This window comes from Anopheles nili, chromosome 2 (genome assembly GCF_943737925.1).
Source record: "Anopheles nili chromosome 2, idAnoNiliSN_F5_01, whole genome shotgun sequence".
NCBI lineage: Eukaryota > Metazoa > Arthropoda > Insecta > Diptera > Culicidae > Anopheles > Anopheles nili.
The window spans coordinates 22,770,180-22,795,474 of NC_071291.1; the positions used below are offsets into that span (position 1 = coordinate 22,770,180).

Sequence of the window (25,295 nt, forward strand, 5' to 3'; positions counted from 1 at the left end):
TTGTGTGTTTTTTTTTTTGTTTGCCTCAAAATCAACCCCCGAAGCTCCCCGACGGCGGGGTCAGAGGGGTTGTTACGATTCGGACATGTATTCTAAGCATCGTTTTTCATTTCCCAGCATTCCACGCGCGGTATGAACAACACGAAGCGTGCCACATCATACAAGCGAGATACGCGCAAGGAAATGTTGAGGAAAGCATCATAAAGATCATCGCGGAGGCGAGCGTATCGCGATTCTTATGAGTGTTTGCTTATTTTCACTCTCAACGCTACCACGGGGCATGGGTTGGGACGCCACGTTGGGGGTAACAAGAATCTGTAGGGTGCGGTGTAGGAAGGTTAGTTTCATTGGTACAGGTCACTGACCGCATAGCCAACTGCATTCATGCTTATGCAAACTGTAAGATAAACAGTTTGGCTATTTCAAATAAGGGAAACAGCAAAAAAACCTAAGATTTGTGCTGAAAGCAAACAAACAATCACGTGTCAACATTTCTAGTGCGCTTTCGATGATCTCTGATAGTAATCTGGGTTATCCAAAATCAATTAAAAACAACTTGAGATTTAAATGCAACCAAATTCAGATATGTGTCCGAGGAATTAAATGTTTACTAGTTACTGGAGAACGTTCAACTTTTTGACTGGTGTGTGATATTTTCGTACCGCTAGACTATTCAATTCAAAAGTCGATCGATTCTTTTCATTCTGATAAACATACTTTGTTTATTATTATTTGGTTCATTACGAAGACGATCTTGTTGTTGTTTCACACGATCACAATTTCAGCGCATCAGCCACCGTAGTCAGCTTTGAGTATTGATGATAAATGTATGTGGGGGGTATGTGTTGTTCGGCTTTCTTGCTCCGTGTTTGAACGTTGCAAGGAAGCAAATTAACGGTTGCGAATCGCTATTTGAATTGCTGTATGTCTCTAATGTGCTTATGCACATGGCTCTGCTTTTCTTCTGCTGCTTTGCTCTCTCAACAGTCCGGTTAAATTGTCGTATGCTTTCAGGGAAGCTTCGCATTTTTATTACTCTGCTAAGCAATGCATTTTTTGTTTTAAGTTACGAGTTTATGAATAGTAGTATGCGAATAACTATGCTTTCTGTTCGAGTACTTAGCGAGAGAAAGAGACAGCGAAACAGAGAGTTTATTGTTTTCTGGCGGAATACTCTGACATCACTACGGCAATGAAATTCTGCAGTCTATTGGTTTGAATCCGTTGAAATCATATGCTAATCATATTAAGGGAGCCTGGAACTCCTAAACTTATACTGGAATGTATACATATTTTTTGGAAAAAGCCATGCGTTAAATATTATTTTATCTCATCTGATGCGCTTTAAAAACGAACTCCTTAAAGGATGATTTAACATACAAGGAAAACAACGCAAATAATAAACTTTAAGCTTATTTACGAATATATCTTACGCCTTCGGACATTATAGAATGTAAAGAGAATACGTTTCAAGAAAATATCGATACCTCGCATTTGAAACAAACATTGGTCTGGCTTTCAGCTTTCTTGTGTTGTTTTTTTTTTTTCACATTCTAAACGATATTTAACTCAATCGTTCAGAAGCTCTAACATCCTGTACTAATAAAAGTTAAAGATGCACAAAAGCTATTAACTTTTCGAGTTCTAGCAGTGTTAATACACTATGGTTGAACCGCAAAACAATGACGTAAAAATAGAGAGTATCGATTGTAGTGAACTGCAATCGCATTTTGAGATCCTATTGGAAAAAAAGTTGAGAGATTTGTAACAAAAATATAATAGAAACAAGCGCGCAAAAACAATCTACCAAACTACAAAAAAATCAACACACGCGCACACAGGGAATATAATCACATGATGTAAAAGCTTAATCCGCCCTTTCCTTTCCATATCAATTGGAAAGGACGACATCGTCTTCCTAGAGTAAAGTGTTAGTATATCGCAGCAGTGCAGCAGTCCTAAGGTAGTATTTCCCGTTCTGCCACCGTCCCACTAGGCGTCATGAGGATTGTTGAATTTAACGAACGTGAGGAAATTACTTCCGCAACTTATTCGGTAAAATTGCTTCCCCCCCTCTTTCACCAGTGGAACATTTCGAAATCTTGTAGCCATTTTGTGCGGACGCTATGGAGCAAGTTCCTGAGGCCTAGCGATAGAACTTCACTTCCGCTTCCACGCAGTCTTTCATAAGCTCGTCCAGCTCCTGGCTCGCTTCCCCAGAGTGTTCGCTCAGAAAGCGATTAACCTCATCCATGCACGTAGCCTCTAGCGAGCTTAGCAAGCTGCCTACCGCTTCCCATTTGCGGTTACTATGCAGTCTATGGAGAAGCGTTTGTGTTTCTCCGTCCGGCACCCGGGTAAGGGGCGAAATCTTAGCCCCGGCCGTAAAAAGGAATGGTTTAAACACCGATTCCTCCACTTGCGGAGTCGCCGTGAACCAGTGGCAGGCCAATTCACCTTCACCACTCAGAACAGACACCTGACTCGAACCGGTCGGAGTGCCGACAGCACGGAGACATTCGAACATTTGGCGCAACCCGAACGCACCCTCTACACCTGGTTCGTTCGCCGGCCAGGCTCGAATCGCGGCAGAAGCCGCACTACCTCCGAAAGCTTCACAAAAACTAAGCTCTCCTGTACCGTCCCAAGCACCCGTTTCTTGCGCTTTTGCAGCCAACTCTTCCGTGCTGCGATCGAAATCGGATCCGATCGTAAAACCCGACGAAGCCAGCGCTATGCTACTGTCCTTGATTTGCTTCGCTACCCAATATCGACCGGCAACATTTAGCAACCAAACTGCTGCAGAATCACATATAACAAAGGCGGCCTTTTCCGAGTTACGATCCTCGGATCCGTGTTGCTCTACGAGGGCCACAAGCTTATCTATCGCATCGACCGCACTGTCGCTACGTTCCAAGCCCAAACGAACCAAATCCAGTGCGGAAACTTTACCTTCCTGAGGCGACCCCTCGTAGTAGGACAAACCGATGGTGACGGCTTTCTCATTGGAACCGCTCTCCGCTCCCCAGCTGTCGGCTGGCTTGTTAAGCATCACTGCTACGGTGGACAGTGCTTCGATGTCACAGCCGTTCGGAAGTGTGACCGTTCCGCTTCCTTCCGCTGCCGGTAAATAGAGGATTTCCGACACCTGTTCGGCGGCAGCTCCATTGCGTCCAAATATAATCTGCTTCCGGTTGGATTCCGTGCACGGCGGAAGCACGACGAATGTTTCACCTCCGTGGGCAGTCATTTTTTCACCAAACGGGCCTTCTGGTCAGCTGAATTTTCCTGTCTCGTTTTACTACTAGCTAACTGCTCCACCGCAGTGCGCCGTCAAAATTTCGCTCTTTCTCTCACTCCTGCCAACAAATCAATAAAGGGGTGAAAGTTTTTCCATGCTCTGCGTTGATGAATGGATGCAATTTTCCACCACGTACAAGCGGGGAAATAAGAATGAAAAATCGACTCACCCGTCGACCAGCGCTACAGTACCACGGAAAGTAAATTAGCCCACAGTAGGCTCCTTTGCCACGCAAATGATTAACTTATTTTTAACCGATACACCGGAGATATGCGACAGTGGCAGACGGACGAACGAATATGGCGGAGTCGTGCAACCGGATAATTCCAAAGGCCCTACAGGGACGGGCTGTCATAAAGCTGTCACGAAAATGCGCGTTCATCGACTTTTTAAGGGCAAAACACCGCATGCGATGAGCTACAAATCAGACTGCGTCAGTGCTGCCAATTCAATATCACAACTTTAATTTAGTTTGAAAACAATGTTTTGAAGGATTGCAATCGAGAAGCATCATTGAAAATTCTATTTAATCCGAGAGATAGTACTTTCATATGCTTGTCATTGAGAATTGTGGCGAAATATGAGAAATTGTACAAGTTCCGTGTTTACGTTGTTAGTTGTGGGATTTACTTCATAATCTCTGCCAGCACTGTCGCATGTCAAGCGGAGAAATAAAATGGAGAATTTTGTGTGATTGTTATTTTGCACAACAATCGTCGTTGTTGTCAAAAGTGTTTTTAAACCAGTTTTGCTACATTGTGAACCTCGTACGCTTCCATTCCGGAGCCACCTGGCTCGGCGCCTTCGTTTGCGTGCGTTTGTACAGTTCCCGGTACAACGTGTCGCCCTGGAAACGCCAACAAAATCCCCTGTTCGCACAAAGTGATCATGGCAAACGCGCTGGGGGCTCAAGTGTCGTTTAGGAAAAACATCCCCTGCAGGTGTCTGTAGTTGGGCGGCCCGTACGACGGTCCCTTTTTGCAGTGCTTATGCTTTAGTAAGTGACCATAGTGTTTTGTCTCCATTTGGTGCGCGCAACGACGCCTCGAATCCGGTTTTTGGAGTGGCTTCGCTATTTAACGAGCTAATGTGAAGACAACCGGGAAGGGCCAAGCATAAGAAGTGGCACACAAACATACACCTCGTCGTTCCGCGTGTGTTCTTGCAGCATGGAAAACGACACATTGGCACGCCTGCTGCAGCGGGCGGAACCGGTGTTGCAGCTAACCTAAGGATGCATTAGCGTGAAAATTGTGTCGAAACACCACGGTGTCTGGCGTCGTTAGTGCGTGCGTGCGCGAATGTATGTGCAGGAGAGTACGCGCGTTTCTCTTGTGAGCAGCTCTTCGCGCCTTCGCCCCCCCCCCCCCCCTCCCTCGCTCATAGCTTTCAATGGCGTTGTGGAAGCTTCTTCGTGTCGGTTTACCGCGTTTGCAGCACTCCCCATTCGCAGTGCCTCGGTGTGCCGTTCTCGATCATAATGGGAATAAATTGTTGAAAAATCCGTTCTAAAAGTGAGAGTGCAGTGAATGAATGGTGAGATGTAAGAATACTAAAAAAAACAAGATCCCATTTGTGTAGAAGAAACTGCTGTTTTGCCGGAAAACTCCTAAACGATTAGGTGTTTTTGTTTTTTTCTTTCAAACCGCAACCCTTATTTTTCCACAAACGTACACATAAACAGCCGGCCAATAAGTTCAGTTCACGTTTACTCCCGGCTGCGGCCTGGCACTGCGCGCACTGATTTTGTTCAGTGGATGGGCAAAGGGTCAACTTTAATCCACGGACCAGAATGAAGGAGATGGTCGGTGGATGTTGTGTCTGTTCAGACGATCGCGGCTGGTCGGAAAATCCGCTAGTGTACTGCGATGGTCAAAGTTGTGCGGTGGCCGTGCATCAGGCGTGCTACGGAATCGTGACGGTACCGAGTGGTCCTTGGTACTGCCGGAAGTGCGAAAGTCAGGAGCGATCGGCTCGCGTCCGCTGCGAGCTCTGCCCGTCCCGTGACGGTGCCCTCAAGCGGACGGACAACCAAGGATGGGCGCATGTGGTTTGCGCCCTTTACATTCCCGAGGTGCGCTTCGGGAACGTGACGACGATGGAGCCGATCATACTGCAGTTGATACCCCAGGAGCGGTACAACAAAAGTAAGTAGCGGTTGCTCCGTTTGTTTCAGCCAAAACTTTGCGCACTATTTTCGTCATTATTTGTTTTCACAGCCTGCTACATATGTCAGGAGATGGGGAAAGGTTCCCGGGCAACGGTGGGAGCCTGCATGCAGTGTAACAAATCGGGGTGTAAGCAACAGTTTCACGTCACCTGCGCCCAGCAGCTAGGGCTGCTTTGTGAGGAAGCCGGAAACTATTTGGACAATGTGAAATACTGTGGCTACTGTCAACACCACTACAGCAAGCTAGTAAGTAGCAAGCGAGCGTCCTCGCTACAGCTGGATTGGATGGGTTTTCTTCATAGATTGGTTAATTTTTAAATTTGTTTCGTTTTAGAAAAAAGGGGGAAACGTTAAAACCATCCCACCGTACAAACCCATCAGCCATGAGGCAAACTCTAGCGATGGTCCGTCATCCCCCGAAAAGGAAATGGAACCACCACCGTCCCAACAACACTCGAGTAGCGTCTCTGGTTCAGGCGTAGGAAGTGGAGGCAGTGGCGGTGGTGCTGGTGGTGGCTCCAGCGGAAGTACTAGCAGTAGCACTGGCAGTTTGAAATCCAGCAGCCGGCTCTCTGGTGAACCATTGATGGCCGGATCTGCTTCCACCTCTTCCTCTTCGTCCTCCTCTTCCAAGCAGCGAAAGTCCTCGAGCGCTTCGAAAAGCTCGAGCGGATCAAACACGAATACGTCACTGTCGTCCTCGTCGACCTCGTCGGTACTATCGTCGGCGGGAAATGCTTCCGCCGGAGGTTCTGGGCTTTCGGGTTCTTCCTCCATGTCGTCTTCGTCAGGCATGTCGAGCATAACCGGTAGCGGTGGCAGTGGGAGTAGTGGCGTTGGTAATACCAGCGGTATCGGAAGCTTGTCCGGCAACGTAAGCAGTAGCGGGTCCGGTAAGGGCAGCTCTGGAACTTCTGGCGGGGCCAGTGGGAGTGGTAGCAGCAGTAGTAGCTCGAAGGAAAAGGATAAATATAGCAAAAGCGTAAGTAGAAAGCGTTGTTCTGAGCGAGATGAAACGTATTCTAATTCACAAAACTTCAATTACAGCGAGACAAAAGCTCGAAATCGTCGAAATCGTCAGGCAGCAGTAGCAACAGTGGTGCTGGTGGAGGGAATTTTAACAACAGTACAAGTAGCAGTGGTAGTTTAATAAGTGGAAACACCGTTCAATCAAAAGATGGCGACATGGGTCCAGCTCCCGGATCCGGTGGGTCTCTTGGGGCGAATGCTTCCACCCAATCGAGCTCTCAGGGCAGCTATTCGTCGTCTACTGCAAGTGGTAATCCTTCTGGATCGGGTGGTAGTACCAGCAGTAGTAAACATCACTCAGATAAATTCGACAAAGGCGGCAGCAACCAAAGTGGAACGATTTCGTCGCTTTCCGCTAGTGCCGGTGTCAGTTCGTCACGCGCTGCATCTCTTTCTCCAGCCGCGATTCCAACAACTCTCATCATAAAGCCACCGCAGGATCACGGTGGGGCCAGTGGGAAGGATTTACTGTCAAAAGAAGCGATCGTTAAAATGAGTAGCTCGAGCAACTTTACGGAAACGATTGTGGTGAATTCGGATTCTATGTATGCTCAAGGAGCATCATCCGGCAATACAGGATCCACATCCGTGATCGAGAGCAGCAAACTCGGGTTAGGATCGGGATCGGGAAGCATTCCTAGCGGCTCATACAACAATACCTCGGGAGGCGGTTCAGCGAGTAGTGGGAGTGCGGGCAAAAAACGGAAAGCCGATTCCCGCAATATACCAACTTCCTCCGCAAGCAGCAATGATATGGATGTAAACCGGTAAGCGTCCTATTGCGGCAGCTATTTCAAGCGTTCCTCTCATTTGCTTTGCTTTTCATCTAGTGACCTGATTAGGGATGTCGCAGTATCGCTTGTGCCATTATCATTGAGTAAAAACGATCACATCGAACCACCGTCAATCGCAGGACACGAGAAAAACGTGAAAAAGGTGAGTGCTGTCCAGTTTAGTTTTCTAAAATCCAAGCAAATGGTAGAAGTAAAATTCTTCAATTCTAGTATGAATCTATTTTTCAAACTACAATTTTGTATGTTTGGCCTTTTTTGAAAACCTAACACACATGCATATATGCGAATGGGCAATATATGGGGATGTTTGACCGCATGGTGCGAAATTATACTTGTTGCATTAACTATACTATGTCACACAAATACCAGCATGCACATGGTTTCAATGGCGAAATAGCGTGCCAGAAGGAATCAGCAAACGAATAGGATCGTAATATCCTTTGCGCGATGCGATGGTAGTGGTGTGTTACGATGTAAAAGAGAGATCCTTTGCGAATCACCCGAAAGAGGGCCTGTGTATTTTATTGCTATTGTTATTCGTACACAGCTGTACGCTAGCTGCATTCACGCACGTAGGCATAATACGATCGAGCATTTATAGGATAATCATAAGGAAAGGAACACGGCAACGGAATAGAAGAGAGCGGTTGAAAGGTAGGATCAAAGGAGCTGTGCAAAAAGGGCAGGGGCATTTTTTATATGTACCATTCCTCATCTGCTGCTGATGCCTTTATTTAGAAGGGGGACAATTCAGCCGGCAATCCAACTCACGGTGTACCATGTGCAAACGGAGATCGGCCCGTTTATAGCGATACAGCTTAGGGGAGGGGATTGGTGTATTTGGTAGGCAGGGTTTTAAAAAAGGGGATTCCTTCACACATTCAAATAAGTCAGCAATCTGATGAAGGTACCTTTGCCAATCGGCATTCATTTGAATCGATGCCATCTCGTGAGATAGAACGCGTCGTACTTCAGATCCGTCCGCGGAAAATCGTAAAACGCACCGTGTGTTACCATGAAGGAAGTGCTGTGCTAACATACTGCTCCCAAAGATGCTACAAGCCGCACAAAGTGCAACCAAAAACGAATGAAAAGCGAGTTTTAGAACCGTGATTCCGTGCCATTTCCGTGGGTGGGCATTTGCCGTGCGTGAAACATGCCACACAAACACAAAAGTCACAAGAAAGAGCGTCGTGATAAGAAGAAAAAACACAAGGAACGCAGCAGCCGCGAAAGTGGCGACGATGTTCGTGTTTTGCTCAAGCTGCGCTTCGACGGCGAGTACGTTCTGCGACGCTGTCTAACCGGAACGTTGTGCTCTGGCGTTTGCTTACAGGCGAAAACCGAAACCAGCTCTCCGCTGCACCATCCGACGGTGCCGGTGGCCGGTCCAGCGTCGGACACGAATCTGCAAAATGTCACTTCAAATCTCATACAAGCAACACACGCGTCAAGCATCATCTCATCGTCCTCCTCAACCGGGAAGCAGCACCATCAGCAACAGCATCATCATCATCATCACCACCAGGTAAGCAAAACGGAATGGGGCTCAGCCCAGCGCGGTGGTTACGGGTTTGATTTCCACACATACAAACACTTAACCCGCACACACGCATCCACACACCTATAGTATCCTTGCGAGCAATCATTATCGAGCAATACCTGTCCCGTTTGAGGTACCTAGGTCGGTACGCCGTACGCCTCTGAACATGTTTAAGTTGCTCTGTTCTACCAGTTCGGGCGTTCGGCGGGTTGTGGTGCCAGTTTTAGGCCACGGGTGTACCGGTGGTAACATAAACCCCAGGACCCGGACCGAACGCTGGAGAGTGAACGCCAAACTGGCCGGGCAACTAAACGTGTTTACAGGTTGGCGTTCCGGCTCTCATGTTTCCGATCATCGATCGTCTTTTCCAGCAAACACCGCACTCACCTCAGCAGCAACCGTCGCACACGCCAAGCCTGGTGGTGTCGGTTCCCCTGTCGACGGCTACCGTACCTGGAGTAAATCTACCCGCTAGTAATAGTAATAATAGTAGCAGTCACGCAGTCAGCGGTAGCAACGGTGCCACCAGTAGCAGCAGCAGCAGCAGCAGCAGTAGTAGCAACATCAGTCATAGCGCTAGTCTTAGCAACAGCACACCTAACATTGTGTCTCCCGGCCAGCTGGGCGCTAGCAACAGCACCACCGGCGGAACCAACAACAATAGTGGCAGCAACAATTCGGTCGGCAACTTGTATCAACAGATTTCGCATCGCGCGGGTGATCAGTTGATGGTAAGTGGCCGGAGCAGTATTGTGGGTAACTGTGTACTCTTTATGATTGGCGGAGGGTTTTGGATTGCTCGAAAGGAATTGTACCGAAGGATCTAGATCGGAGCTGTTTGAATGCGGATGTGCTAACTGTTTTTTTTTGTTTTACGTTATTCCATTCCCGCAGAGTGCCAGCACAAGTCGCGCCAGTCCCGTGATCCAGCAGCAGTCCACCTCCCAGAACATTATCCAATCATCATCCACCGTATCCTCGGTCTCGGGAGCCAGTACGACTACTTCCACAGCCATCACGATCGGCCACCATCACTCTCTTGAGCGGCAGTCACCTTCGATGCGAGCCTCACCGGCCACCACATCCGGCACTGGTGGTAATGTTATAACTGCGCTTCATCATGGTCAACAACAGCAGCAACCGGAGATGCTGTCTGCTGTTGGATCCGTTGGAGGCACTGTACTGCAGAGTATATCACCCGTTCCGATGAGCACTATCCAGAGCACCTCCTCGCCTTCTCCCATCATTGGCGGTGACGGTGGCGGCGGAGGGGGAGGTGGGCTTAAGTTTGGGTACGAAAAGCAACCACCCACGACAAATGCACGTATTGCGGCGTTGCAGGAAGAAGAATCCTCTACTGGTCGGAGGTCCAGGTACGGGTGAGGACATCCTTTCATTACACTTTTAATCTCAGCTGTGTCGTTGAGTTGTAGTTGTGTTGTTTAGCAACACAATTCTCTTATACGGAAAGGTTTCGTGTTCAATGCATCTATGCCGGTCTTTTACTCGTCCTTTAGCTCACGGCACATTATTGGTATTGGAAAATTGTTCATATGTGACCATGGCCTGCGTAGTGAATAATTTATGCAATGAAACGAAACTTTTCCGCTATCTAGAGTCGTTCTTTTATACACTATTTTATGCTATAAGTTGCTCATCTCGTGCGTGCGCTGTTCGTATTTCTTTAGTATCTCCGTTACGATGGTATTTGCTTTTTTAGATTTTATGTTTTAAGGTTATGGTTTTTTACAGTTCTGTTGCTGCGCAATGCTGTTGTTTCGTCGGCTATGCACATTGTAAAGATTGTTAGATGATTTTAGCTGAAAATGCCACGTGAATGGTATGGGCAGTGTTTGCAGACTTTCTCAAAACTAAAACATATGATGTTGGAGGTGAAGGATGAAGGTGTAAAACCTTTCGAGTAGCACGAATAGTTGCTACGGAGGCCGATCCTTTTTCGGGAAGGTCTAAAACTGCCCGTACCATTCTGTTTGTTGCCGCTGGTAGATTGTGTTACTGACCGTCACATGGTTCTCGCTAGTCGCATCGGAGCACAACCCTGTAACCCCGGAATGTACTCGTTGTTGTTATACGTTTCCGTCCGCGATGCGTGTTTGGGTTGGTTTGGTTTTTTTAACACGTCACTCCTCCTCCCTCCCTCCAAAACCTCCCTTCCACATGCAGATCACACTCGAGGGAGCGTAGTGGTGGCGGCGGCGGCCCAGGCAATGGAAGCAGTACTTCTAGCGCCACTGGTGCTGGTGGTGCAAGAGGCGGAGGAGGCGGTGGCAGTGATGTGGGTGGTAAAACTCGTACATCAAAAAAACGTTCCCAACAACAGCATCAACAACAGCAACAACCGCAAGCTGATCGAGAATCACCTTCCATCGCGGGAGATTCTTCCAATCGGAGCATAGCTTCTCCCCCACTTCCTCGCCCTTCCTCGCATGGCGGCGGTGGCCAATATGCGTACGGTGTGACAGACCGCAACACGGAGGAGCATCACACCCAACCGTACCAGCCAACCGGTGGCAGCAACGCACCAAACACGGGTGGGAATAATGGAAGCGTACTGTCGATGGCAACCGGCACCGGATCTGTTGTTGCGTCCGTTGTTGTAGGCAACTCAACATCCCAGCATCTTCAACATCAACAACAGTCGCAACATGCCCATCACCATCATCATAACCAGCACCACCAGCATCAGCATCATCACCCTTCGCATCCGCACCACCATCAGCAGCAGCAACAATCTTCATCAGCGTCGGCTGGCGACAAGATATCTTCGGGGAGCTCCACCTCGAACGCTTCACTTCCCTTGTCCGCAAGCGGTCCACATACCGCCCAGTCTCAACATTCATCTGTCGCGATTTCCAACAGCAATGCTTCGCTGTCAAATTCTAGCACCTCTTTTTCATCTATCGCTTCTGCTAGTGCTGCTACTGCTGCTGCTGCTTCCGTTGCTTCATCCAATGCCTCATTGTCCTCCACTACTTATGCTATCAACTCATCCACTTCCGCTGCTCCTGCATCCGGTTCGGTTAGGTCTGACGTTGGATCGTCCGTCGGTGCGCATCCTGTCATTGAAATGACCGGTCACGGTGGTTCGGTCAGCGGCTATCATACTGGTGGTGGCATCTTGGCGGGGTATTCTCAAGCAGTAGGCACGAACAGTACGGTTGGAAACAGCAAATCCAACATGGGCACCACGAACAGTAGCTCCGGTGACAGCTTTCCCCAACATCACACGCATCACCATCCTCAGTATCTTGGCGGTGGTCCTGGCGCGCAACATCAGAGCGTTTTGACCAGCAGTGGCAACAGTAGCATAAACAACAGCGTAGGAGGTGGTGGCGGCGTCGGCAGCAGCAGCAGTAGTAGCAACATCAACAACAGTAGCAACAGTGCCAACAGTAGCTTTAGTAATAGTAGCAACAGTAACAACAGTATCCTCAGTAGCAATAATAACACCAGCATCACCGCAACCAGTAGTAATGTTGGCAGCGGCAGCAACAACAAAAACACCACCATCATCAATAGCAATAGCCACATGGGCAATAGCACTGCTAGCAACAGTAGCTGCACCGGCAACAACCATAACCTGTCTAACAATAGTCACAGTACCATCGTAACGACGGTTGGGCATACGAACAAAAAGCACCGCGGCGGGGCATCGCACCATCAAACAATCGTTGAACTTTCGCCATCGCCATCTACTTCCAGAACGCCCGAAATGATCGCATCCAGTGGTGCCCCGTACGGCGTGGGTTCGTCCATGTCGTCCTCCACCTCCATATATGGAGGATCCTCGGGGGGAGGCGGAGGAGGCTTAAAGTTTTCCTACGAAGCTCAACCAACGAACCCGATGGCGGCGGTTTCTGTCACGGCTAGCATTAGCAATACCGTCATTACGACACCGCAAGTGAAGGACTCGCCTCCCAGCTCGCCTGGTTCCGACACCGGAACGATGGGTACGGCGGGAATCGTCGGTGTTGGGGGCCGCGGAACGAAACGCAATCGTAAAATGTCCTCAAACACGGGCGTGGCAAATGTCCTAGGCTCGGGAGTTGCGACTACGGTAGCGGCGGTGTCGATGGCATCCTCGATCGTACCGGCGTCGGTCGTAGCCGGCGGCGCTTTTGTCGACGCGAAGGAGGGAAAACTTTTCCAAAATGGCGGCAGTGGGAGCGGCAATGTCGGCGGTGCGCCGGCAGGCGGAGGGTCCATCATTTCGGCAACGCACATGCTGGGAAATCAGTTGAATCCGAGCAGTAGCGTGGCGCAGAAAATGTCCGATCAGCTGACCATGGAAATCGAGGCACATGGCTACGTTCCTGGACCGGTCGAACCGGGTCCAACACTGATGGGTCCGGCGTTTCCGGGAAAGGTAAATGTTTAGATGTGTAAATTTTGACAGCTACAGAGCTGCGGTAACGCTTTTATTTATATTGCAATTGTAGAATCGCACAAACAACACGCAATCGGTACCAACCGGTGGTGGAAATTCGCTGAGCTCCATGTTGACGGGAGGGGCCACGGCAACAGCTAACGGAAACACTCCGCAAAGTTTGGAGCAGTTACTGGAGCGGCAATGGGAACAAGGATCTCAATTTCTTATGGAACAAGCGCAACATTTCGACAGTACGATCGGCTCCATCGAAGTTTAATCTTTTGCTTCGTACTTGAAGGCGAAATGTTTTATAGAATAACTAACTTTTTTGCTTACTTTTTGCTATTATATTTTCCGGTCGGTATGCAGTTGCCTCTCTGCTCTCCTGCCTCCACCAACTTCGTAGTGAAAACATACGACTAGAGGAGCACGTGAACAATCTGGTCGCTCGAAGAGACCATCTGTTAGCGGTAAATGCGCGCTTAGCCATTCCACTTAATCCAACCGCCGCATTGGGAGGAGTCGGCATCATCGGAGGATCTGGAAGTGGAGGCACCGGAGCTGCTGTAACTGGTGGTGCTGGAGGAGCTGGCCTGGGAGGTGTAGGCGCTGGAGCGCTTCCTCAAGGTACGATAAAAGTGGTGGTAAGGTGATGAATTATAATACAAATGTTTTATGTCGTAGGACAATTCAATAACATTCACGGAAATGGACCCATCGATGCTAACATCAATGCAAGTGCATCCGCTATAAGCAGTCGAGCCAGTCGGGTGCAGCATGGTCAGAATCAGCAACCCACACAAAGCACCGTTGGCCATTTTGGTTCCTCGGCAGGAAGCAATAGCGGTGTTTTACCCCAAGAAAATGGTATTGATTTCCGACACACCAATTCCTCCCATCCGGCCACCAACAGCGCTTCGATAAGGTAAGCCTGCCACTCCTTCCATCACTCACGGTGTCGACGGATAACGGTCATACACGGAACACATGACATTGGCTAGGCAGCGCACATTATTTTGCTATAAAATGTCACTGTCTGTTGGCTAACGTATTTTAAATCTTTATGGTTAACCTGCTCTCGGCTTTCGTAGTGAAGCTTATGTTGTATTTATGCTTTATGAATCTTTTTAAATGTATATTTTTTGTGATATATTTCTTTCTATAATTCAATTTTACAATACCTTTCTTTCTTCTCTTTTGTTTTCTTTTTTTTCCTTTCTTTTCCATCTGTTTCACTTATCGATATTCCATTAGCGAAAAACCCAACACAATTTATGTGAATTTTTAACCCGATACGAATCCAAAGCGTCATAAAATTCATTCAAAATACCGTAAGAAACACAAAACGAAGTTGATGTGCAATTACAGTTAGCAAAGAAACGATAGGAAATATATCAAATGATGCACCATATGATCTAGTGCACGAGTTCCGCTCGGTCGAATAGATCATATTGAATAGAATAGAAAGAATGACTAGAATTATAACAGTCAGTGAGAGCAAAGTATGCCTCAATGTACAATAGATAAAGATTTGATTCGGTAGAATCCGATTCTCGTTTGGCAATCGCACGAATTAGCGCTTGAGTTTTCGCAAATTGTGTGACTCTTTTAGTTAAGTTGATTTTTGAAATTTATTGCTAATTTGTATGTAGCACTATGTGCTGCGCGCGAAGTAGAGAAAACTTTGGCAGCACAATATTACGTCCTTGTAGACACACGTGCATCAAGTTCAGCCATCCTTTTAACATGAATCAATTTCTTCTTTTCGTGACTGCCAAACTGCCTATTTGAATTAGTGTAATGTAGGTGGAAGATTTAATGCTGACGTTCAGTATATAGTTTTGTTGAAGTGTAGGATTTTAGTTTAAAAGATATTATTTAATAGAGTTCTTGTTTCGCAGCAGCATAATAATAATCTTAGGACTGCATATGCTATTACAGTAAGATTCGCTGCTTGGGCATACTATGGATGCATATGTATGTCGACTTTTCTGTGTGCGTCATGTGTGTGGTAAGCTTTGTTTTTGGTAACTATTTTACCAACAATAGTGTAAAGATAATGGGCAATTACTATTTAAAACATGTTTACTATTATCGTTCGATGAATTCTCGATCCGCACTGCACAGTGTTTTGTTTGCGTCTACTGAAACTGTTTATTCTCTCTGCAGTTCTTGCTCCGGGCATTGAATACTTCATAATTTGTGTGTTTTTATTCCTCCTAAATCTTCAATTCAGTAAAGATTTTTTAGTGAACAAATTGCTAGTAAAATGTGGTTAAAATATCGTAAAACAAAGAATTTACTACGAAACAAAATTAGCAAATATATTAATAACCATCCATAGGCGTTAAAGTGTAGTAAAGAAAAGGCAATTTCAACGACGCAGCGATGAAACAAATAAAATCTATCGCATATTGGTACCCCAAACATTTCTCAATTTTCTCCATCCTGAATGATGAGTTCCCTATAATTCAGAACACATCCGTTTATCTTAAGTTTTGCTCGTGTCTCTATAGTATAAATCAATTGCCAAAATTTTCCAGCCCAGGATAGTGCTTAATCGGCCGTTCGAAAGATGCAAGTATCGTCTATCTGAAATTATTACGATTCCATAAAGTAACGAACAGCAATCATTTTGCGTAATGGAAAAATATACATGCATATTTGTACTACACATCGACTATTGTCTGCACTATCTATTTAATGAGCTATTTCGTATGTTGCATACTATCACCTTCACTCTTTAAGTTACGTCTTCTGTAAATAATATGTGGTATCGTTTAGTTGTTATTTTTGGTTTGCGTACCACATTTCTATTTGATTCGGTTCCGTGTCAGTTCGGTGCGGGGTTATACCTTAAACGCAATACATTATGTTCTTAATTTTCCAAATCTCTTATTTCACGAGGCGTTGCACAAAGACGATCTATATTTTCCTTTTTCATTGTTAATTTAAATTTGAATTACAATACGGAGGAAACAAAACATCTTTAGTGGGTTATTACATATAGGCAGATCTCGTTTATGTATATACTATCGGAGCTTCAGCCATCGGTTTTATGTTAGAAATGCATTTCATCGAGTGATCGATCGAACCACTCCACTGTTGTGGCGATAACGATCGCGTGTCACTCTACAATGTTTTCTCTGTGTTGTACCCGTTTTCCCATTGAAGGCGTAACTCTCCTTCTAATCAACCGTACCCTACGCCGGGTACTATCGGTACCGGGGGCTCCTCCCGTGGGGCACAACCACTATCCTCTGCAGCGGCCAACGCCGGATCTGGCGAACCGCAGTCTTCCGTAGCGGCGCGCAACAACATAATGCGCCCATCCGCGTCCGGTCCGGCTAATTTATCCTCCTCATCAAGCATTGCGACCTCCGGCAGTGGCAACAGCAGCAGCCAAGCTAGCACCACACCCAGTGGACTCAATGCTACAGGAAATGGCCTCGGAGGATCCACCGGTTCGGCCACTGGACCCGGAACATATCAGTCGGCGCGAGAGCAACAGCAAACGATCTACAACACCGCACACCAGGTAGAGTAATATTGGTTCCCATTGCCACATCTTGAGCCACCATATTCACCGCTCTTGATTTTCGCATTGGAAAAATCATCAACCATTAGCATAGCGTGATTTACTCCATCCATTGATCATTGATCAGTACGTTTGTTGTTGGTTTTAATTGGAAAAAGTTCAAAAACACGGCTCGTTAGGCTGCAATTCTTGTGTATGGTTTGTGATTGGTGTTAAAAATTGCATTACGATTGTTTTGTAAACGGATATACACGCGCTCAGAGTAATCCATCGAAACGTCTTTCATCATTCGCTTTCACCATCGCTATCTACCATCTCATGATCATCCTCATCATCACCATCATACCAACATCATAATCATCGTCATCAGCAACATCGATCATGTCATTGATCAGCACCGATAATCTCGCTCATCCTGTCCGCTGTAACCATTTCGCTGTTTTAATAAGTGCTGTGTTTAATTTCCAATCGCCTGCAATAATAATACGTTTTGTTGTTTACCGATGGAATCAAATGAACCCGTTCTCTCTATATACACGTACAGCCTACACACCAATTACGCCGAGACGATGTTAGTAGTCATGTTAGAAGTAGCTGAAATAGCACTGCGCCAAGCCAAGCGTGCCGGCGCCCGTCGGCCATTAATGAAAGCAATTTTGTTTCCAACCGCCTAGATACCGCTCTTGCTCGAGCACCATCAGCAGGAACATTTGCATCACCCCCAACACCCCCACCCCCACCACCAGCCCCATCATCCTCAAGCCCCACCTCCCGCTCCTCCGCCTCATCCCACTCATCCTTATCTTCAGCCTCAAACAGCTCCACAGCAGCCGTCAATCGCAGGACCGCTGCAGCAGAACCATCATCAGCACCATTCGGCAACGCACGCGAACAGCAACAACATCATGCAACAGCAACAGCAGCTGCAGCAGCAGCATCATCCCGCACACCTACCGCAGCAGCACCAGGCGCAGGTGTCGGGACCGTCCACGGGAGGACGAGTGGTTGCTCCTACGACAGCTTCAGTACGAGTCACCGCTTCCCTGCCATCGCAACACCTGCGAGCCACAGGAGTCAACCATCACCACCATTACGCGCACCATGGAACCGGGAACCATCTGGCGCACGGCACCACTCCACCCTTGGTAGCCGGAAGCGCCAGCATGAGCCACCACGGACCGTTGAACTCGAACGATGGCCCAGCTGCAGGACGGGTGGCTGCTCCGGCGTCCAGTACACCGCCACCCCAGACGATGGGCCACTCGCAACGGCCACCAGCTCACTGAGACGGTGCGCGCAGGTCGTGAGTTTCATTGATCGTCTGATGCAGACGGCCAAATGTCGCCGGATTGGTACGCTCTCCTCATGCAGGGCAGGGAATAGCGGTTCACAACACCCTCCCGGTGAAAAGTACAAAGATTTTTCCATCGATTTCATTTTGGGCGCTGGTGCACGGGCGCCGCAGTCCGGCAGGATCCAGCCGGCAAACCTGGCAAGGACGCAAACCTCGGGATCTTCCCTCATGCAGTACCGGAGCTCGACACACGCAGAAACTTCCAGTAGCGATGATGACGATGATGATGATGTTGAAGAGGATGATGACGAGTATGATAACGATGGTGACGATGAGACGGATGATGAAGATGGTAGTCAGAGTGGGTGTTAATGGTGGAAAGGATGCATCCATCCAAAGCGCGGCTGAATGACGTTCGTTGGGCTCGTCGTTCGCCGGTGTACGTTTATGCATGTAATACTGGTGCTTGTTCGCTGCTAGGAAATTATATTAGTTCCTTCAATGTCATTTCACGTCGCAATGGTAAGGATGCTCTTTTTATGGTCAATAGTAATTTTCGAAACGCGGCACTGTATATAAGATTATACGAATACGAATGATCAACAAGGTCAACAAGGATATAAGGTGAAAGCGTTTGAGCAACAATGTATGAAACGGAATCGTCATATGAATGAACGAAATTTATCCAAAGTGCAACAGTGGGCTTGATTTGTGCTTTTTAGGTCTATATTCAAGAACCTCTAATCCGACGACTGCGTTTACTTCTATATCCTCGTTCTTCGAAAACCATTAGACCACAGCGTGTTTAAAGATCAGTGCAGCATGGAATGGTAGAAGCATTTACTCAGGTATACAACAGAACAGCTTGAATCACAACCATCCCTTACGATGCGATACGCTTAGGTAAATTAGGGCGCAATCGATAACTGAAAAGTAGCAGCTACATATAAACGTTTGACTCGCTCCTCTAACGCATGCAATTGTCTTTCTTTTTTGGAGTTTTTATATATTTTGTTTAAAAATGTCTAATACGCTGCGATGATACACTGGTCTGCTTTTAAACTTAATTTGTGTAGTTTCTGTTAAAAAATGTTCTTAAATTTGTATAATTGTTTTTCTAGTGATTGATTTCTCCCATTCGTCACTCGCAAAGCCTCCTGCGCGGCACAAAGAGGGCCAAATACGTAGAACATAAATATGGAAACGAAAACAAATAAATTACGAGACCTGCATAACAAAGCTACGATATTTAAACAAATCTCTAATATACATAAGCATTAGGGCAGAACAAGAATTGCGAGAAAAACGTAGAAGTACAGTTCCCTGCTAACAAACAAATTAAAATCATTAAATAGATACACGTTTGCACATCTCATCACGGAAATCCAAGATAAATGAATGATGCAATAGCAAAAAGGGTTAATTTGCAGTAAGACAACAACCTTTCCACTAACAGTTCAGATGATTTGTCGGGATGGCAAAATACGAGAAAAACAATCCATAAGTTATCGATTGAATAAATATATGACAAACTTAAAATAATTAACTGTAATTGATTTTCGGTAAGAAAATTAATCACCAACGTTTGAATTATATTTCATAAAAGCTTTAGTTTATTTTCTCACTAGATTGCACTTACGGTGTGTTTTACGAAATCAGCGACATGCTTGTCACAAATTCTTTTGCTGCTACCTATTGGCTGGCGGTGCGTATTATACGGTGCCGCAAACACATTTATCACAATCAGTACTAGTGCCACACAAGGAACGGGAAGAAAAGCTATTGGACTGAACGAAGAGAAAGACAGCCGGAGCAAGAGGCAATTGGTGCTGCGTTTGAAACGACAACCAAGAAAAGCCAAACAACGCGGTGAAGATGGTTACACGTCCTCGACCGACAGGTTCATTTTAAAATAGCATCCATCGCTGGTCAAAAGCTTGATGATGTTCTCCTGGAATCGTCTCTGGATCCAGTTAAAGTCCATGATGTTCTTTGGTTTGCATTCGACCCAGTACCGGTCGAATTCATAGAATAGATAGCAGTAAAACTGGTGGAACGTGTCCACGGTGAGATGGTTCTGCGGATGGTTGTAAAAGTGCGTCCGGGCGCATCCCGACTTCAGCAGATGATACGCCATCGAGGTAAGATTAATGCCCACGATTGCAAAAAAGTAACCATGCTTTGGATGATGAGAATGCGATAGCAGATGTCGGGCGGTGCCGTTGTAGTTCTGCGCCAAAAACAGCAAATTATCCAAACCGAGCAAACCCATACCTCGGAAGTCCGTCATAGGATCGTCGCCCTGTAGTGAAGATTCCATAATTTTTAAAACGTTCTGAACGATTTTCGTTTAAAAACGAGGCAAGGTTCATAAACGTACCTGAAAACCTATATGCTGCCATTGATCTGTTATCCGACTGGTGAGTGGCATCTCGTCACCTACCAGCAGCTTCCACAGGGTCAGTAGTTTCTCCTCGTGGTCCGGTTCCTCGCTGTCGTACTGGGTGGCGCGTAACTTTTCCACCATGAAGTACAACCGTTTGTAACCCCAAATTTTCTCTGCGCACGACCCAAACGACCGCGGAAAGTCAATGTGCACTTTCGGGTTGATCTTCTTCACTTGTAACACTGTTCCGACAGCACGTGTCTCTATTTCACGCCGCAAAAACGATTCATCTACATCGTTGCTGACCAGCTCGTTCAAAATGTGCATCAGCTTTTTTATTGGTATACGCCGCGAAAGCTCCAGTGACATTTGTACTTTCTTCGTGCGTGTTGCGCCAGGCGGACATCCGTAGCAGATGCGTTGCAATTCGCATAGATTGGTAAACCGGTGCAGGAACCATTTTAGTAGCGGTCTCGAGAGGAAGTAGAAAAAACTGAACACACGAAATATCATCTTCGGTTCAGATGATGGAGGTAGCATTACTGGCTAGTTTAGCTGATTGTTTCGGTAGCTCTCAAGGAGGAGGTTGTTGACTTCACCACTGTTTGCTAATTCCACTTATAGGTTTCTCTCCATGGTGATAGAATCTCTAGTCTGCTATACAGGTTGTCGAAATAAGTCAGCGCATGCCCGATACCCGAATGCAGGAAGCGACAATGTCAACAAACGCTAAAAAAAATAACCATCGAAATATTAATCGTCTCTAATTGTAGATCACTACAGCATACAGTGGACTTTTCACAAGTGCCTACAAAGTTTTCGAATTAAGCCCCTACAAGGCGCTTCTTTGAGATCGAGCTACAGTTCCACAAGACAACACACTATAATATCTTTGAATTTATACACACGAACTGGCAGCTATCTATTATTATTTATTCGTCTTTCTGTGGCACACTTTAATGATTATTAGGAGTAAACATAACTTTAAAAATTAGGCTTGCGTTATATACAGCGTAATGTTTTGTTTTGGAGCCTTCCAATTATGACACTTTTATTACTGCTTTATGTTGATGTTCAGAGAGTTTGTTTGTACTGCCATGCGAAAGAGTTCAATTCTTCAATTCGAACTCCAACTATCTTTCCATGACATAACTAACGAGCTGTCAAACATCAGATTTGTTTTGCCGGGTAAATACTAAGTCAAGCCCACCGGTGCTTCTACCTCGTGTTTAGTTTAACTACCTTATTTCGCGTCGTTTACTGGGCTGTGTAAAAGTTTCTAGTTTCAAAAGTGTTGAATATGTGTCGTGAAGTGTCGGAAAAATGAAGCTATGTCTCGGGTTACAATGCAGAAAACCTTGTGCTCCATCGTCACAGGAAGCCATTTTGCAAGAACTAACAAAAAGAAGGGATAACGGTAATCCACCACATTGTGGCTGGCCCTATAAAAATAGTATTACAGTTTTATCAATGGAAAAGGTAAGTTTTTATCGCAAAAAGACTAAACTATAAGTTAGAATTATATTAAGGAATGTTGTCCTATTTCACCTATTACAGTGTAGTGTACATTCATTATTTACTTGTTCCTCAAAGTGAGAACGAGTGATGGGGTTGATGCTGAGGTTATTGAAAGGCGGACAACGGGCCTTAGCCGAAATCAATTCGAGTTCCGGCTGGAGCTTGCCAAGATCGTCAAGGGACAGTTCCACCTGAAATGTACGTAAGTACTTATTCTCATTGTTTTTTTTTATTTTGCTAAAAACTCTGTAACTGTATGTGCTATTAGCGTTTTGTGTGATACATTGAGCGCCGCGTCGTTTTTTGAGGCAATACCCGGCAGGTTAAGGGCTCGATGGCTGATACAGTTACTTTTATATAGCACTTTAAAACACTTTATTGGAAAACATATGAAAAACTATTACCATATATAGATTTTTTTTCTGCTTTTTGTATAAAATGGATATTCATATGATCCTCTTGCCTAATATTCGCAAAGTACCGTTTTCACATAAATAACAATTTAAATAAACTTAACTGCGATTTTAGAAGATGGATGATCGGGAACCCTTTCAGCGAAGGTTTTATCTTTGAAAACAAATTCTGAATGTTGTACTTCCATAACAAACGTAAATCCAACTTTTTCTCCGATTCGTTGCGATATTTTCGATGAAAAAAGACCCGAGACGATTTGGGGTCGTTTAGGGTTTCTCAATTGCGTCAAATGTGAATTCGTATGATTGAAAATTGCTACCTCAGTTGCGTTTTTTAACTTTTCAGCCAATCGAACGGATTGTTCCACCAGCAGCGTTGCAATACCATACCCTGCATAATTGGGCAAAGTTGAAAGGTACATTATCTCCAGCAGACAGGAAATATTGTACCTCTCAAACAGATTCACCTTGGCGTCCATTGCAATCATGTATTGCAGCAGCTCTCGTGAGCTATCTGTGGTGCATTTGCTATCTCGAAATCGTTCAAAATAACTGCGATTGTCAGGATTGCGTGGGGTCTACAAAAACAAGTAAGAAATAGATCGTTATAATTCTTTTTGACACGCCATTAATGCAAATGACTACAACCTGCAGCACATTAAACGAAACTCCTACAACCGTGCCGGTTGGCACGTGCTTTGCGATCATTGATACGCCGTCGTCGGCCACATCGTGACATAGCTGTTCAAGGTCTTTTTGTGCCTGCGGCGTGAGGTTTACTTCTGTTCCAATGCACACAGTTTCGTGCAAGAAGAATGACTTCCGTAGTACTTCCATAGCCTGCTCGTGGTAGCGATCTTCATATCGTATAATTTCGATAACTTGCGAACCATTCTTCGATACCATAGTTTCTGAGCTAGCAACGATGATTTTTCATTAAAGTTGAAGATGATTTTATTGATAGCACTCTCTAGACCACTATAATATTCAACGTATATGCTCGATCTTCGTTTTAATACTAGACACAAGTGTCTGGCGCGCAGTAGATGAGTACTGCTAGATATGATCTTGAACTCGATGGCAGTGGCGATGGCGATGCAGCTAGGCAATCAACTCAATCAGATGTAGGTTGGTCGAGTAGTGTCGCAAGTACATTTATATAATTTGTATAAATTTTTTCTGTATTCCAATTTTTTTTTATATTATTTTGATTTAGTTTTCATGTAGATCGAACCATTGCATTGTATAAACACCCAATTTGAGTGTTTGGGCTATTCAACCGTGGCATTAAACCGGTTGTCGATAGAGATGCGAGAAATTAGCACGGTTTTTTGTGAGAGTTTTCTAATGAAAATTGCACACACATTAGCCTTCCATACCGGTTCCACCATATACCTGGATAACATCAACTTTTTATTCATATTTGCTTCACAACCAGTGTTGAAAAGGGATGTTCGGGACCAATCCGATCGGAGAAGGTTTTATCTTTGTACACAAACTCAGAATGCGGCACTTGGTTTATGACCTTGAAACCCATCTTCTGACCCACACGCTGCGAGATTCGCGATGTAAACAGCGCCGACACGAGCTGCGGACGACTGAAAGCTCCCGCTGCACCATTCGAAGTTGGTGTGGCCGTTCCGTTTTTCAACTCCTCGGCAAGTCGCACGGATCGTTCGACCAGACGGGTACCGATTCCTTGTCCCTCATAGTCCGGCAAGGTGGCCAGGAACATGATCTCTAGCAGACAGGGTACGTTGAACTGATCGAACAGGTTCACCTTCGCGTCCATCGTGATCATGTATTGCATCAGCGCACGGGAGCTGTCCGTGGTGCATTTGGTGTCGCGAAACTGCTCGAAGTAGTTGTTGTCGTCCGGTCCACTCGGAGTCTACGTAAATAGATAAACCGCATCACACGTCAGGCAAGTAATGAAGGGCCATTTCCAACATCCTACCTGCAGCACATTGAAAGAAACTCCTACGATCGTGCCGGTTGGAACGTGTTTCGCAATCACTGACACTCCGCCTTCGGCCACTTCGAGGCATAACTGTTCAAGGTCCTCCTGTGCCTGTGGCGTAAGGTCAACTTCTGCTCCGATGCACACCATTTCGTTGGGGAAGAACGACTTCCGAAGCACTTCCATCGATTGCTCGCGGTAGCGATCATCGTAACGCAAAATTTCGATAGTTTCGGCTACCGTAGCGTCTGAGGATGCGTTTTTCGACACCATATCTTGAGGTTCACGGTGATGAATAGTCCCTATCGGTGGTGATGCGATAATACTGTCCCGTGCGTGCGCTGGAGATAACGTTCGCGGTGAAACTGAAAGCGTGTGACGAATTTAAAGTCTCTGGAGCCGGTTGCGCATAGCTGAATTGCGAAGTCAATGAACGGTTTTACGAGAGAGGGAGTTTAAGATTAGCAGTGAACGGTAGTAAATAGGAAGCTAGAGATGCTCTCACAACTGGTGATGTTATGTAATGAGAATATCTGCTACTCACCACAAAGCATCAAGAGCGTTAGAAGAAATAATTTACGATAGAATCTTGGGTAAATTATACTCTATAATTTGTAATCTTTTAAAAAATGTCATGTTGAATACTTGCATTCATAAGCATGGGCATATACCATAGGTTCTCATAAATAGCGGTAAAAGCGCAATATTACAGTGTCAATTTTGCTCAAAAATGGTATTTTATATGAATAGTTGAGATTATCCTCCATCTTTTGAGACATATATTTTAATATTTTTCTATTTTCATTATTTTATTATTCAAATAAATATTTTCTTCAAATAAATATTATATTTCAATATTTTTCTATTCAATATATGCTATAAATAATCAGAGTCATCCCATTGCCTTCTTCTATGTTCTATGTGAGTCAGAACTGATAACAATTTTCATTTTTGGAGCA

At 45.7% G+C, this 25,295-nt stretch overlaps 5 protein-coding genes across 5 annotated transcripts; 1 reads left to right on the plus strand and 4 right to left on the minus strand.

The window, feature by feature from the left end:
• Positions 1-705: 705 nt before the first annotated feature.
• Positions 706-3,250, minus strand: LOC128731169 (secernin-1). Its single transcript, XM_053824270.1, has one exon. The coding sequence runs from the start codon at positions 3,248-3,250 to the stop codon at positions 2,147-2,149; it is 1,104 nt and encodes a 367-aa protein (XP_053680245.1). The 3' UTR covers positions 706-2,146.
• Positions 3,251-5,093: 1,843 nt separating this feature from the next.
• On the plus strand, positions 5,094-18,051 carry LOC128732127 (serine-rich adhesin for platelets). Its single transcript, XM_053825298.1, has 16 exons — positions 5,094-5,448; positions 5,521-5,717; positions 5,806-6,453; positions 6,519-7,267; positions 7,331-7,436; positions 8,631-8,822; positions 9,209-9,568; positions 9,732-10,216; positions 11,022-13,224; positions 13,298-13,478; positions 13,597-13,854; positions 13,912-14,152; positions 16,402-16,765; positions 17,310-17,336; positions 17,440-17,643; positions 17,686-18,051. The coding sequence occupies exons 1-16, from the start codon at positions 5,094-5,096 to the stop codon at positions 18,049-18,051; spliced, it is 6,936 nt and encodes a 2,311-aa protein (XP_053681273.1).
• Positions 18,052-19,671: 1,620 nt separating this feature from the next.
• On the minus strand, positions 19,672-21,031 carry LOC128731651 (ELMO domain-containing protein 2). The gene is made up of 2 exons (XM_053824783.1): positions 20,440-21,031; positions 19,672-20,361 (listed from the first exon to the last, which is right to left on the minus strand). The coding sequence occupies exons 1-2, from the start codon at positions 20,983-20,985 to the stop codon at positions 19,939-19,941; spliced, it is 969 nt and encodes a 322-aa protein (XP_053680758.1). The 5' UTR covers positions 20,986-21,031; the 3' UTR covers positions 19,672-19,938.
• A 1,299-nt stretch (positions 21,032-22,330) lies between these two features.
• Positions 22,331-23,282, minus strand: LOC128732138 (uncharacterized). Its single transcript, XM_053825310.1, has 2 exons — positions 23,025-23,282; positions 22,331-22,954 (listed from the first exon to the last, which is right to left on the minus strand). The coding sequence occupies exons 1-2, from the start codon at positions 23,280-23,282 to the stop codon at positions 22,466-22,468; spliced, it is 747 nt and encodes a 248-aa protein (XP_053681285.1). The 3' UTR covers positions 22,331-22,465.
• A 469-nt stretch (positions 23,283-23,751) lies between these two features.
• On the minus strand, positions 23,752-24,609 carry LOC128732149 (uncharacterized). Its single transcript, XM_053825321.1, has 2 exons — positions 24,334-24,609; positions 23,752-24,267 (listed from the first exon to the last, which is right to left on the minus strand). Exons 1-2 carry the CDS (start codon positions 24,607-24,609, stop codon positions 23,794-23,796), a joined length of 750 nt encoding a protein of 249 aa, XP_053681296.1. The 3' UTR covers positions 23,752-23,793.
• Positions 24,610-25,295: the final 686 nt, after the last annotated feature.

Bases quoted from the DNA above. Each gene is read 5' to 3' on its own strand.
- LOC128731169 (XM_053824270.1), bottom strand. From the start codon at position 3,250: ATGACTGCCCACGGAGGTGAAACATTCGTCGTGCTTCCGCCGTGCACG.
- LOC128732149 (XM_053825321.1), bottom strand. From the start codon at position 24,609: ATGGTGTCGAAAAACGCATCCTCAGACGCTACGGTAGCCGAAACTATC. The intron at 24,268-24,333 runs GTAGGATGTTGG...CTATTTACGTAG, and splicing joins TTTCTTTCAATGTGCTGCAG to ACTCCGAGTGGACCGGACGA.
- LOC128732127 (XM_053825298.1), top strand. From the start codon at position 5,094: ATGAAGGAGATGGTCGGTGGATGTTGTGTCTGTTCAGACGATCGCGGC. The intron at 13,479-13,596 runs GTACGATCGGCT...GTCGGTATGCAG, and splicing joins ACAAGCGCAACATTTCGACA to TTGCCTCTCTGCTCTCCTGC. The intron at 13,855-13,911 runs GTACGATAAAAG...TTTATGTCGTAG, and splicing joins CGCTGGAGCGCTTCCTCAAG to GACAATTCAATAACATTCAC.
- LOC128731651 (XM_053824783.1), bottom strand. From the start codon at position 20,985: ATGCTACCTCCATCATCTGAACCGAAGATGATATTTCGTGTGTTCAGT. The intron at 20,362-20,439 runs GTACGTTTATGA...TCTTCACTACAG, and splicing joins GGCAGCATATAGGTTTTCAG to GGCGACGATCCTATGACGGA.
- LOC128732138 (XM_053825310.1), bottom strand. From the start codon at position 23,282: ATGGTATCGAAGAATGGTTCGCAAGTTATCGAAATTATACGATATGAA. The intron at 22,955-23,024 runs GTTGTAGTCATT...TTGTTTTTGTAG, and splicing joins TTTCGTTTAATGTGCTGCAG to ACCCCACGCAATCCTGACAA.